The sequence below is a fragment of the Euprymna scolopes genome, chromosome 44 (genome assembly GCF_053919585.1).
Source record: "Euprymna scolopes isolate OS-2025 chromosome 44, ASM5391958v1, whole genome shotgun sequence".
NCBI classification, from domain to species: Eukaryota; Metazoa; Mollusca; class Cephalopoda; order Sepiida; family Sepiolidae; genus Euprymna; species Euprymna scolopes.
Window position 1 is genome coordinate 21922009 of NC_136525.1, and position 15960 is coordinate 21937968.

The following is a 15960-nucleotide window of genomic DNA, read 5'->3' on the forward strand; positions in this document are numbered from 1 at the left end:
GGAAAAACGCCGTATGAAGCGTTTTGCGGTATAAAACCTAAAATGAATAGAATGCATCTATTTGGTTCTGATTGTTTTGCATTTATAGAAAACACTAGTAAACTAAATACTAAAAGCGAAAAAGGTACTTTTGTAGGTTACGATAAATATAGTCCAGCATATTTAATCTACTTTGCAGCTAAAAATGCCATAAAAAGGGTTAGATGTGTAAGATTCAATGATACATTAAATTTTAAAAATGTCGAACTGATTGAATCCAAAATTCGACGATTTTTATAATAATTTTGCGACGTTTTGATTCGTTGTTTAGCACAGCCGTTGGTTATAAAAATGATTGACGAATCCATTCGTCTCATACCCCCATTAGAAGTCAAAAACTTTTTACATAGCTAAATATTATTTATGTCGGAAAAAGCAATTGTCCATTCTTTTAGAATAACTGGATATTAAATATGTCAGTTAAAAGAATGGACAATGTGAGTTAAAAAATATTGTTTTAAAAATAGGTTAGATATTAAACAATTAGAATTGAGGATTCTTTGTTTGCCAAAAGTGTGTTTGGACAGACATATGTAAAGCCACGTGAAAGTAGTCACGTTGGGAACCACACTTATGATGTCATAAACAAAGGAGATTTCTGAATATAAGAATCGAGGGTTCGAAGTTAGTCACTTGATTAGGATCAGATAATTAGAGCAGATCACAGATGGTGATAGAGTCAGTTGGAGAGTGGGAGCCCCTTAGAGACGAAGAGAGAAGAGTAGTTGAAAAGGTTTGAATTTCTGACATCACCAATCGGCCAGTTGAGAAATAAAGAAATCATCTATATTTTTGTAAGTGTTGTCTTTGTGTCGTCATTCCTCATAATCGAAAAGGTAAATGTGTTTTGTATATTCATCTATAAACGAACTCTTGTGTAACCTCCTTACAAATAATGTGCCTCCTTCATCATTATTACCAATCAGTAAAAAATTAAATTTTCAATCAATCTGTATTTTTAATAGCTATATGTTTGTTTGATTTTCGAGTTGCTAAATCTATGACACTGATGTTTCACATTGAGTAAAATCTGCTGCCATTTTGAATCCATCGGGTTTAGAAGACTCCAAAAGCGATAATAAAATGTAAATAAAAACGCTTTTAAAATACTGTATCTTCCCCTCCTCTGTTAAGAACTGTTGCATCATATCTCCCAGTCTGTATTAATGTTTTACCAAGAATCATCCCACTCCGTAATATGAAGTCTCCTCAGTATTGTCATCATCGTCGTTATCTCTGTTATTATCCCCGTTATACATGTCCCGTTAATGTCTCCGATATGAACCATGCCTTTCAATATGTACCCGCTCGACAACAATTCTATCAGAATTGAGAAAAATATCCTCATCGTTAAAATTTTTAATGTAGGTTTCCCTTGTGGCTGGTTTTATGGCATGTTGATTCTTCACAAGTTATCTCATGCTGAAGATTTGATAATGAATGCTGAATATGTACAACTATTGTAAGTATGCGTTCATGGCATATGAGGTGCATTCAATAAGTTTCCAGACTTTTTTCATTTGAGCACTTTTATTGATAGTACACACATGAAACTCCAGTTCCTCTATCTCACAGAAGAGATGTTGCGAGTTTGTCTCTGATGTATCGTTATTTTCATGGAAAGTGTTCAACTGAGCTTCAATCTATGGTCCCCCCTCGCCAAACTTTCACAAGAAACACTCGTCTAGCTGTAAACACTATCAATAATTTCCCCCACTCTTTATCTGTGCCTAAACCTAAACGTAGATTCCATGAACAAAGCTTCTTTCTTAGAACTGCACGCCTGTGGAATTGTCTTCCGTTTTCCTGCTTTCCGGCTGACTACAATATGGTTGTCTTCAAGTCTAAAATAAATAAGTTCTTGATGAGCCGTTCCATATAAGTTATCAAATTTAACAAATTTTCATTACTAATGATTACTATATTGCCCAATTTCTACTGTACACTCTTTAACCCTTATCCTTGAGTGGCCTCTGGGCCTTGATAATGTGGTGATGCCTATGTAAAAAAAAAAAAAAAAAAAAAGTAATCTCCTCCGACTGCAACAACTTCTGAAAGACCCCATGGAACTCCTCTTGTATGAGCGTGGCCTCACCACAGCCTCTTTCATCTCCTCATTTGTCACATCTGTCCATTCTCCCTACTACTCCCTTCGAATTGGATGAGTTCACAAGTGGCTTTTTAGGTCAACCAAACTGCAACAGATGTTGCCACGGAATAGGCACATCTGGTCAGTTTTGCTTGCAGTGTTATTATTGGGGTTCAAGACAGGTTTTGTATATATGTGCAAATGAATTTTGAGGCAAACAAGTGATAATTTTCCATATATGCCACAGTTACCATGGGGACTTTGTGAACCCGGTGGGGATCCCTGTTTACCTTTGCAAATCAATCATTTGTAAGCTATATATATATATATATATATGTATTTATTATTAGAGTGGCAAAATTTTAATATAATAAAGAAAAAATGGATAATGTTTAGAAAAAAAAAATGGAAAATTATATTATATTTTATATATATATATGACGTAAATGAACATTTAAAATTAAAATGTTTAAAATTCAACGTTATTTCACGCGGTTAATAGTAGCCGAATGAATTAGGTCTTCGCTAATCGAGCCAGAGATGTCTCGTGATGCGGGGTTCGAATCGTTCGACTGGTATTAATCGTGACACCCTGCACTGAAGATTCCCGAAAGGATTAAACACTAGTGTCTGTAAGTATTTAATTATTATAGTAAAAATATATATATATATATATATATATATATATATATTATATAATTGAGTGAGTCGATTAAAAGAGAATCACAAAGTGTAATTATTAAAACCCGCAGCGTTTTTCATCATTTTAAGGATGTTATGGCTGAAAATATTTGTAGAAATTAAAGGCAATAAGAGAGGGATGAAGGGGGAGGGGGAATTCACGAACGAAAACCATCCAACCTAATCCAATGTGTCTACCTAAATAATTCTTATTGTAATTGAAGGTTTCTCTGCTTGCCCGTAGTAGGAGGGAGGTAGAACTAATAGCAAGCGCCTCGAGGACATCCACCTGCTTTTTTCTTTGCCTCTTTATTTTATTCAGTCGATTAAACATCTACATATGGTGATCGTCACTTCTTGACAGAAGACTATCTTTGCTTTATTGTTGATTATTTATCCATTTCCATGTACTTTTTAAAATATTCTTTTGTTTTTGTTATTCTATTTAATTCATTTTATAATTTGTTTTTACTTAATTATTTATTTTATCTTATATATATATATATATATATATATATATATATATATATGAGCAAACAGTTAATGAAATATGTTAAAAAACACTTTGAAATGAGTTAAAAACATATTTAATCTGAAAAGGAAACACTAGATAAATGGATAGTCCTTAATCCGCGGAGTTTCGAAGAAATACTCTCCTTCTCATCAGAGGGTAGGAATTAGCAAAATGCGGGATCGGATTTTGCATGCAAAAGTATTTGATGAAACAACAAATAAGTCAAAGATCTTACTTGAAAATAAAATAAGTTAAGCAGAGGGAATATGGCAAAGAAAAAGGTGATTACACATTAATGGATAGTCTGGTGGAAGATAAAAAATCCAGTGACGGTAAAATCCAAATGTAAAACTTCAAGAAAGTTAAAAGAATTTCCATTTGTACAAGTAAAATCCAAGGAAATCCCGTAATTGGAAGAAGATGGTCCATAATAATCCAAAAGTAACGAATCCCTGACAACACCGGATATGTTAGTCCACTTATAAACAAACCAGAAGTACTGCTTGTATTATACTAGCCTGGGTGCCAAAAACGTGGTGAGATGACAACTATGGATAGCAGTAATTGCTGAGAATGCAGTTAGGAGATTCGGAGTTCCTATCCCGTCGTGGTTACCACCTGACGAAGGCCAGAGGAATAGTAGGCCGAAACGTCATGAAACAACAACTAAGAAAGATGATAATAGTCCACAAAAAATGAATTAACAATAAAAGCAATTAATTCTCTTCGGAGATTATAATTTACACATATACGTCTTTCTACAGTTTCACATATGGAAAACTATTGATTAAATTTTCCTGAAATCCACCCACCCGTTTACGTAGATTATTGGATTGACCAACATTTTTTTGTTCAATCCATTTTGGATTCTCAATTCGCCTTCATTCGTCTTCAGACCATACCATTCGGATAACTTTTATTGTTAGGAAGACTGGCATAATATTTTCAAATTGCATATCTCTATGGAATCGGATCCTGTTTTTGTTGTTTTGCAACTTAATTCTTTCGCTAAAAATAACATGGAAACAAACTTGCAGAAATCGTCTCATTTGTTGGTGATTTGCCAATTTTTGTGTTATTGGAACTCCAGACAGTCTACTTCAAATTTATCTATTTCCAAACCATATTATATTTCTTTTAATCTGTCTGTCCATTCCACTTTTTCTTGGAAACTACTAGACCAATCTGGCTGAAATTTTGTACAGACCTGTGTTATGATAAAGTGCAGCAAAGTATTATGATATCCAATCGATGCACAGTTAATGGTTAATAGGGATTAGTCACCACAATACCACATTTACTCTCACTTTTTCTCGGAAACTACTGGGCTTCGTAGTCTAGTTGGGCATGCACTTTTCTCTTCCCTACACCACAAGAAACGTTGCAAGCCTGTCTCTACTCTGTCGTTATTTTCATGGCAAGTGCTCGTCTGAGTTCCAATCTATAATCTCCCCTTGCCAAACTTTCACAAAAAAAACACTCCTCTATCTGAAAACACTATTAATAATTCCCCCCCACTCTTTATCTGTGCCTAAACCTAAACAGATTCTATGAACAAAGCTTCTTTCTTAGAACTGCACACCTGCGGAAGTCTCTTCTGCTTTCCAGCTGACTACAATATGGTCGTCTTCAAGTCCAATGTAAACAAGTTCTTGATAAGCCGTCCCTTTAAGTAATCCACTTTCCCACTACTAACGATTACTACAATATTGTCCCATTGACTACCATACACTCATTAACCCTTATCCTCAAGTAACCTCTGGGCCTTGATAAATGGTTGCTCCTTTGTAAAAAAAAAAAAAAAAAAATCCAATACAACTCACGCTAAGAATATATTCTTGTCAGTATTCTCACTGTAGAAACAACTAAGACATTGTACCTTCTGCTCTTCACAATTCTCTTGGGCTCACTATATGTGGGTAGGTTTGCCAGTAGATATTAGCTAGTACATAGTAGCTGATATATACATGTCTAGCTACACTGAAGAGTGATAATATTGTTAAATAATCTGTGGATGACTTAAATATTCTCTCTTTCTTTGGTTGAGCATACTGGTAAGTGAAATAACAACTAAACATTGTCATATTACAAAATTTCACCTTATTTATTGAATGACATTTACATATAAGAAAAAGAAAAATTATTACAAGATTGATAAAACAAGCAAAGAAAAAGAAGAAAAAAAAGAAAAGAAAAGAAAAAAGAGGATTGTGACTTACGCCATCCAAATGTTGAAAACCAAACTTTTCTCTCTCTCTCTCTCTCATATATATATATATATATATATATATATATATATATATATATATGTGTGTGTGTGTGTGTGTGTGTGTGTGTGTGTGTGTGTGTGTGTGGAAAAAGAAAAACAACAACAATATGAAGATATATACACGTGCATATAAATTTAATCGTTCATTCAATAAGGGGATTACATCATTAGGGGTACGGGATACATATGCTCTTTATACCTAGGTATTTCAAAGCCTAATGCTTTTCATCAGTATATATCTTTATATTGTCATTGTTTTCATTTTTCCTTCTATATATAAGCTCCACCTCACATTTTGAGCTTTGTTTTCTTCCGATAGGTCTCCTTTTTAAAGAATTTCTATAATTCTTCTTGGTTCTCTCCATATATTCAAAAAAATATTCTGATTAAAATTTTCTCTTTGAATATAAATATTAAATATAGTTTTAAAATTAAACTACATTTAAATAGCTCAATAGTGCAACACTAGAGTTTTTCGTTTTCAAGATGAAATTTTAAATCAGTACAAACTTTTGCACTGACCTGATATTACAAAATTTCACCTTATTTATCGAATGACACATATACAAGAAAAAAGGAAAAAATTTAAAAGATTGTAAAAATAACAAAAAAGAGATATTGACTATGAACAGAATTTTTACGAGCAAACAAGAAAAAGAAGAGAAAAAGAAAAGAAAAAAAAGAGAAAGAAGAAGAGGATTGTGACTTACGCCATCCAAATGTTGAAAACCAAAGACTTGTCCACATGTGGAAAAGCGTGTTTAAGCGTCTGCAACGAGTTCGCTGTAGAGGCTCCCATCTTTCGGTAACCACGGAGGGCAAGCTCGGTGCTTGCATCCCCCATGTTGTACGCTTTACTGCAATACAATCAAGAGTGCAGGCGTGTAAAAGACTGAAGGGACATAAAATAGTTGGGCGGGGCTATAGGGTGGGTGTAGGGGATGGAGATAATGAAGGGGCACTAACTAATAGTCTTCTTTGAATACACCTACTGGATCATTTTCAGAAGCTTCCTAAGTGAATAAAGTATTTTTTGAAAGGAATTGAAGTGAATTACTTTTAACTGTTCTAAAGAAAATAGTGGCACAATCCACAAGAAGAATTGACTATTCAGAATTAGAGGACGGAACGTTTCAATGATAAAAAGTGAGACATTGACTGATTTACTTTATTATATAGAAGAGTAGCAGGAAGACACAGTGTTACCCAGGACTGTCCCCTGCCATAATGCCGTGTTATTTACCATTGTTATTTTTAAATTAACTTTTCTAAGTTTATAGTCTTTATCACCCTCAAGGTATACTCAGAGTTACCCTGGTATTAAAGATATTTGAATTTTAAGGGGGGGGGAGTCTGCTCCATAATAATAATAATAATAATATATATATATATATATATATTAATACAATAGCGCATGTTATTTTGTGTGTCATGCTTACATCTTTTTTCTTCCAAGTGACTCATTAAATTGCTATGACCTATGCACATTTCTCGTAATAAATAATTTTACCGAGAATTCTTCATAAGTCTTAGTTTTGGTTTCGATTATAGCTGATGGCACTGTAGTCATCTACTTTTCTTTTTTTTTTTACAAATAATCTTACCATTTCTTGTAATAAAGAATTATTCATAAGTTTCAATTTTTATTATAGTCAAAGGAAACCAGGTTAGATATATATATATATATTTTTTTTCTTCATAAGTTTTGGTTTCGGTTCAAGCAGATGAACCCAAGTCATATGGATATATTTTTTTATTTTTGAAATCTCAACTTTTTAATGTATAAGAATCTATAGAAAATTGTAATAATATATACGAAATCTACAAGAATTAAAATATCATATTTAAGCATATTTTATGACCAGGCTATGCCTGGCATCTCTATTAGCTTAGTTTTAACAAAAGAGCTACAATAATATCAGAGTGTCTCCATTTACTGAACATCCACAGACTGCCAACATCAATATATAATATATGAAAGAGTCCGCTGTGGAATTTTGACAAGTTCCGCTAGTGTATATAAATATATATATATATATATATATATATAAAATTAAATAATAATTATTCATTTTCACCTACAGACACTAGATTTTCATGCTTACGCAATCATCAGTGTAGGGTAACAATTCCTGTTGGTCATGAGACTTGAAGATAGCCACTTTTTGCACTATTTGCTGAGTCTCTACTTCAGGGCCACCAAACAACTGACACAGAAATTTAAGAAATTAAGAACTAGCCGAAAATTTTGATTAAAAAAATCCTTAATGGACTTAAATTAATTTCTCCTAATATTTTTATATGCATAGCAGCTCATCTCCCGATAACTATTAGATATTAAAAAGCAGTTCCTTCAACAAGATCGTAAAAAATCAGCGATGTTTATCTAAGCTGTGAGATTTTGATAATGACAAAAAAAATTGTCTGTATCATCCTGAGGAAGGCTCATGGAGCTGAAAAATTTTGATAAGAAAAAGGCGGAAAAGAAAGTTAAAAAAAAAATGTGGCATTTTACGGCTACGCTATGAAGCCATAGAAAGTGAAAAGTGTTCAAATTTATCGATGTCAATCAAAAAGTTGGCTTGCTAAGTGAAAGAGTTCATTTAGGTACAGAAATGAACGTTGGCTGAAGGCCAGTTCAGCTTTCTGCCATTTCATTTGTATCCCCACGATGTTGGAGAAACCAAGCTCTCCCGAAAAAAAACAAAACAAAAAAACTCTCAAATGAATAGCAATTGTTTGATATGAAGGGTTTTCGCAACATTGATCAAAGCTAATTGCTTTCAAGATGTCCTGGCATGAAAGACCACTGACGTCTTTGTTCGATGAGATTCGCTTTATTTATACGAAAAAGACGAACACGCAAAAGGATGGAATAGAGGGAATTTTATAAAAGTCAATCAAAATAAATGTAGAGATGACGTCCATCTGCAAATCATATATATTATTATCTAGGGAGTATATAAAAAGTTGTAAAAAATAGTAAACCTCTCAAGACCCCCCCCCCCCGAAAAAAGCCTTTCTTGGACATACAAAAACGTGCGTGGCTAATTTGCCAATCTATGCATAATGGAGTACTGCTGCCACATCTGGGCAGGAGCTGCTAAAAACAACCTATCCTGCCTCATTGCTTAATGGGAGATGCCTCTTTTTCTTCCCTGCAACCTCTCTCCCACAGAAGAGACGTTGCAAGCCTGTCTTTGTTTTATCGTTATTTCCATAGCAAGTGCTCGTCTGAGCTCCAATCTCTGCCCCCCCCCTCGCCAATCTTTCATGAAAAACACCTGTCTAGCTGAAACCACTGTCAATAATTTTCTCCATTCTTTATCTGTGCCTAAATCAAAACGTAGATTCCATGAACAAAGCTTCTTTCTTAGTGCACGCCTGTGGAACTCTCCTCCGTTTGCCTGTTTCCCACCTGACTACAACTTGGATGTATTCAAGTCCAACATAAACAAATTCCTGATTAACTGCCCCCTTAAGTAAGGCACTTTATCAAATCTCTATTACTAACGATTACTACGATATTATCCCATTGATTATTGTACACACAATAACCCTTATCCCCGAGTGGCTTCCAGGCCTTGATAAGTGGTGACTACCATGTAAAAATGTACCTGGACAATGCCGAGCTAATCTACTAGTTTACAATATGTGCAGCTCGGGATGAGAGCAAATAAATTCATCATGAGGAATAGTTATTTTGATGCCAACTATTTAGCATTGCATATACTAGTGCTCGTTATGACTAAGAAATGACTTCTAATGCACTCTTCCACTTTTCAAGAAGCGATTTAGTTTCTATCCGTAGCAATTATTTTCATGCCTCATCAAACATTTATTGTTTCATAGACAATCGTTACGTGTTCTCTTCAAATCTTTCTGATTCTATAGAAGCTAATAAGTATCATCGATAGATCAAGTTTTATAACAATCTTTTATAAAATAAAAATAATGAGGGGGGAGGTAAGAATGGGTGGTCTAAATCAGCATTTCCCAACCTTCAGGACACCATGGAGCCCCTGAGCAGAGTTAAGGTTTTTAACGGAGCACTAACAAGATAATTTCTAAAATAAATGTGAAAAACAAATTTCAAATTTTAACTTATACTTGTTCATTAATCCGATTCGTGATTTTATATTTTTGTGTTAACAACCATTTTTTGTTTTGATTAATCAAAAATTGTTGCATTTTTTTTTGTTCATTTATTTTTTTCTTTTCTTTTCCATGAACCATCCTGAAAATCTTTACACCTGTAGTTAAGTATCATATCTTTTTTACACCTGTAGTTATGTATCATATCTTTTTTACACCTGTAGTTAAGTATCATATCTTTTTTACACCTGTAGTTATGTATCATATCTTTTTTACACCTGTAGTTATGTATCATATCTTTTTTACACCTGTAGTTAAGTATCATATCTTTTTTACACCTGTAGTTAAGTATCATATCTTTTTTACACCTGTAGTTAAGTATCATATCTTTTTTACACCTGTAGTTAAGTATCATATCTTTTTTACACCTGTAGTTAAGTATCATATCTTTTTTACACCTGTAGTTATGTATCATATCTTTTTTACACCTGTAGTTATGTATCATATCTTTTTTACACCTGTAGTTATGTATCATATCTTTTTTACACCTGTAGTTATGTATCATATCTTTTTTACACCTGTAGTTATGTATCATATCTTTTTTACACCTGTAGTTAAGTATCATATCTTTTTTACACCTGTAGTTAAGTATCATATCTTTTTTACACCTGTAGTTAAGTATCATATCTTTTTTACACCTGTAGTTAAGTATCATATCTTTTTTACACCTGTAGTTAAGTATCATATCTTTTTTACACCTGTAGTTAAGTATCATATCTTTTTTACACCTGTAGTTAAGTATCATATCTTTTTTACACCTGTAGTTAAGTATCATATCTTTTTTACACCTGTAGTTATGTATCATATCTTTTTTACACCTGTAGTTATGTATCATATCTTTTTTACACCTGTAGTTATGTATCATATCTTTTTTACACCTGTAGTTAAGTATCATATCTTTTTTACACCTGTAGTTAAGTATCATATCTTTTTTACACCTGTAGTTAAGTATCATATCTTTTTTACACCTGTAGTTAAGTATCATATCTTTTTTACACCTGTAGTTATGTATCATATCTTTTTTACACCTGTAGTTATGTATCATATCTTTTTTACACCTGTAGTTATGTATCATATCTTTTTTACACCTGTAGTTATGTATCATATCTTTTTTACACCTGTAGTTATGTATCATATCTTTTTTACACCTGTAGTTATGTATCATATCTTTTTTACACCTGTAGTTATGTATCATATCTTTTTTACACCTGTAGTTATGTATCATATCTTTTTTACACCTGTAGTTAAGTATCATATCTTTTTTACACCTGTAGTTATGTATCATATCTTTTTTACACCTGTAGTTATGTATCATATCTTTTTTACACCTGTAGTTAAGTATCATATCTTTTTTACACCTGTAGTTATGTATCATATCTTTTTTACACCTGTAGTTATGTATCATATCTTTTTTACACCTGTAGTTAAGTATCATATCTTTTTTACACCTGTAGTTAAGTATCATATCTTTTTTACACCTGTAGTTAAGTATCATATCTTTTTTACACCTGTAGTTAAGTATCATATCTTTTTTACACCTGTAGTTATGTATCATATCTTTTTTACACCTGTAGTTATGTATCATATCTTTTTTACACCTGTAGTTATGTATCATATCTTTTTTACACCTGTAGTTATGTATCATATCTTTTTTACACCTGTAGTTATGTATCATATCTTTTTTACACCTGTAGTTATGTATCATATCTTTTTTACACCTGTAGTTATGTATCATATCTTTTTTACACCTGTAGTTAAGTATCATATCTTTTTTACACCTGTAGTTATGTATCATATCTTTTTTACACCTGTAATTATGTATCATATCTTTTTTACACCTGTAGTTAAGTATCATATCTTTTTTACACCTGTAGTTATGTATCATATCTTTTTTACACCTGTAGTTATGTATCATATCTTTTTTACACCTGTAGTTATGTATCATATCTTTTTTACACCTGTAGTTATGTATCATATCTTTTTTACACCTGTAGTTAAGTATCATATCTTTTTTACACCTGTAGTTATGTATCATATCTTTTTTACACCTGTAGTTATGTATCATATCTTTTTTTTACACCTGTAGTTATGTATCATATCTTTTTTACACCTGTAGTTATGTATCATATCTTTTTTACACCTGAATTTATGTATCATATCTTTTTCCAGTAAAAAAGATAAATAATTAAATGTCTGCAGCCATTTAATTATGGATCTATATTCCATATAAAGAATTTGGTCCACTTTAAGAAAGAGCCTTCAGAACCCTTCAGCCTCACTTGTAAAGCACATTTTGAGAAACCCTGGTCTAAAACAGCATTTCTCAACCAGATTCCTCTGAAGACTAATTTTCCGCAAATGGTCATTCTTCTTTGTGTATCTTTGAAGCATGTGGTTATGCAACAGTTTCTTACCTTTTTATGCAGTTCTTTACATTATTGTTGTGTTCTGCAAGATCTTTCAAGCTGCACCGGTAGTGCAGAAAAGGGCAAACAAAGCAGTGTTGCATCGTATGGTCCTCCTCTCCACACTCGCAGATGGTTGGGGCATAACTTTTGATCAACCCCATTCCTGTTTTCAGTCATAAGATAATATACAGAATCTGGCATTCCCAAATGGTCACTCATCTGGCAATGGCCAGGCTGCACATCACTTAACTTTGATGATCTAATGAGAACTGGTGTGTCAACATGATTCGAATATAGATGAAATTTGTTTGATTCGATTCCTGTTCTCAGGTGATTGAGGGTTTTTTTTTTACCACTGGAACTAAGGTGATTCTGAACCCAGGACAGTCTGTGGCACTATACTTTAGTGCCCCAGTCGTGGTGGTTGTTAACACCTCCACTCTCCCAGCAGGAGCTGATTTGGCCATAAGTGGAAGGATACAGTAAGACATATACTTTTGTCTCTCCGTAAATGAGAGGAGGGGGGGCACAAAGGGCCTGGTCTAAGCCGGGTTGACATGCTAGTATGTATATGTGTATATACATATATGTATTTATATGGATAAAAATGTGGCACGCGTCTGCGGATGGAATGTTGGGAACATGACAGCTAAATCAGAATTGTTTCAATATTTCTCACGAATGTAAACAAATTTTGTTATTGTTTGAGATGGAATGTAACAATTAAAGGAATCTGGTTATGTTGATGTTTTTAAAAGTTGACAGAAAAAGTGACATAAAAAAGATTGGCAAATTGAGATTTGATTGTCAACCAAGTGGATGCAACGATATACTCCTCTCTGTCTCTCCCACTCTTCTCTTTCTCCATCAGAGAAACAACGAGGAATAAAAACGGACTGTTGCTTATACCAAATGTGTTGTTGCGTATTTGAATTCTAGAAGAAAGGTTCATAATATAACACTTCAGCACTAGGTAAGGTTAGTTAGTTTTAATTGTGAAAGTTAATTATCACTTGTAAATTGTTTTTGTAAAAATATTGTAATATTTTCTTATAAAAAAATAAATTAGTTAATTATATTTCTCATATATTACCATTGTATCGTGCGTCCTTTTTTAAAATAAATATCTACATTAACAAACAAAATAGACCCAGTGAAGAAGATTCCAACCATGTCAAACCCTCAAGGAACAAAACGTCATTCTGGGAGAATAACGAACCAGCTACATCCAACATCTCAATTATGCCTTTTCTCTTCACCTAGAAAAAAAGACGTCTAATCAACAGATCTTCATACGCAGACCGTTTCCAGGACATTTAGTAGTCAGTCACACGCCAATGACTGGCCTAGAGGTGTACAAGCGAAAGGGAAATTCCCTTTCCAGTATTAGGGGGGAATGTATTCTCGAGTCATCTGGTCCACAGCTGGAGTCTGATCTCTTCCTGAGATGTTGTTAAGAGTTTGACATGACTGAGGAAGGTCCTTAAGTGTTCCACAAGAACAAGCAAGATAAACTAATGCAATTTTGACTTCATTTAATTTCATACACCATTAATATTATGAATCATCATCATCATATCTGGTTTAACATCCGTTTTACATGCTTTTAGGTATTGACTTCCAAACTAACCTATCTCTCGGCCAGGTCTTTATTGATCCCTCTTTCTCTCAAATTTATCCTTATCATTTCCTCCCATGTTTTCCTTGGTCTTCCCCTGTGAACTGATCCTGCTACATCAACTGCTCTACATCTACTAAATCAACTGACTTCTTTTTTTTTTTTTTTTTTTTTTTTTTTTTACAGAAGAGACACTTAGTGGCCACTGAGATAACAGAATAGTGATCGTTAGTAGTGGAAATTGGATAGAATTTGATTATTTAAAGGAACGGTTCAACAAGAACTTGTTTACATTGGACTTGAAGGCGATCATGTTGTAGTCAGGCAAGCAGTTCTAGGAAAGAAGCTTTATTCATAGAATTTAGATTTAGGCACAGATAAAAAGTGAAGAGCGAGGAAATTGTTAGTAGTGGTTGTAGTTAGACGAGTATTTTTTTTTGTAAAAGTTTGGTACGGGGAGGGATAGATTGAAGCTCAGATGAGCACTTGCCATGATAATAACGTTTATATAAAAGAATATATATTTCCTGAATTATATGTTCATTAGAATTAAGTCTAAATTGTTAAAAATTATAAGCTTAATGAAAATCTATTTCAGCCCTCAGAATATATCGTGTGGCGTTACATTCAAATGACCAAAAAAATAGATTTTTGTTTATTTCTTTATTATTTATTCTCAAATTATTTTGCATATAGGCAAATATCCGCATATATATATATATATATATATATATATATATATATATATATATATATATATATGGATAATTCCATCTCAAATCATCCAGACCATGACACCCTTACCTCTCAGATTTTTTTCAAACTTTCACCATATGTTGGTATGGTAAAAACTAGGGAATCCTGAAAATTTGAGCTTTTAACTCTAAGCGGTTCCGGAAATATAGCAATTTTGGTATTTTTACATATATCGCGTCAAGGCGCAAATTCGCGAAATTATGAAATTACATTTTGGGGCATAAATCAATTTCTAAACTAGGTAGAACCTTGAAAATTTGCATAAACAAGGTTTTCCACACGAGGAATCCAAAAATCATGTTTAAAATCTCTGAAAATGGATTATTTCTGAGTTATTGAAGAGGGTGTGTTGTAACTATTCTGTACATTCACTTAATAGAAAAAAAAAAAAAAAAGAAGTATCGTAAAAAATTTAACTTGAATATACTATTTAAAAATAGTGCGGTTCAATAAGTGCATAAGCACCTTTTTTCTTTTATTTACTTTCATGAGTACCTTACACATGTTTCATTGTACTTATGGGAGATATGGTTCTGGACAACAGTCATCAACGAACCACATGCAATCTTACTAAAGACCACCGTGTATGGGTTGCCACAGTTTGAAACACGGTGCAGACCAGAGAAGACGATGGCTCAATCCGACCCGAGTGAATATCATATCTCATATTTTGATTATAAGTTTTTCAGAAAAGGTGCGAGAGATATCAAGAAAATATTTATGACGTCATGAATTAGTTCTGTAACGTTTTTCCTGGTTTTCTACATCTTTCTGATACATGTGAGCTGCTTTGAGAATTTTATGACAGTGAAGGAATAAATAAAATAACCCTATCATCAGCAGTATCATTACATGAAGGGAGGATTTTAATTCTTTCTACTTCTTTTTGAGTGGTATGAATGTATTGGCAGACAGCAAAAAGACATGGACAACATGGCTCAAGATATGGTGCATATTCCATAGCAAAAACAACAATTGTTAGTAATGCCATTAGTATGTAAACAAAAGCAGATGTTTTTGTGTTTCTGAATTTTTGAGATAATGATTGATAACATTATTTGGATTCTTCAGACTACTGTTCTCATTTTGGGTATTATTTTAATGGTTCAATCGAAACGTCTAAATGCTTGAAATAATTAAAATAATCCAAAATGTTCGAAATAATCAAAATAATCCAAAATGATCAAAGCTACTAAAATAATCCAATGTTCATCTAAAAGATTCAGAAACAAAGTATATTTGCTTTTATTATAGACTAGCAGGGAGGGGGGGCACCCGGTTTTGCCCGGATGTAAAATATGCTTAAATATAATATTTTAATTTGTCCAAAATAATTTTAACCGGCTAAAGATTCATAAAAGAATGGCCCGTACAAAATCCAATCATTTGAGACCCCTAGCACCGCTCTGCGACTTTTAGTTCTGGAGGAGA

The 15960-nt window shown here is 33.0% G+C and overlaps 1 protein-coding gene across 4 annotated transcripts in view; it reads right to left on the reverse strand.

Annotated features, from left to right (window-relative positions):
• The window catches only part of LOC145268734 (uncharacterized), a 365002-nt gene that overhangs the window by 138975 nt on the left and 210067 nt on the right, over window positions 1-15960 (reverse strand). For 2 of the 4 annotated variants that reach the window (XM_080124310.1, XM_080124308.1), the window contains exon 5: window positions 6303-6449. The exons of the other annotated variants lie outside the window; for them this stretch is intronic. In XM_080124310.1, the coding sequence (XP_079980436.1) occupies window positions 6303-6449 (147 nt within the window). The remainder of the gene's footprint in view (window positions 1-6302; window positions 6450-15960) is intronic. 4 annotated transcript variants of the gene reach the window in all.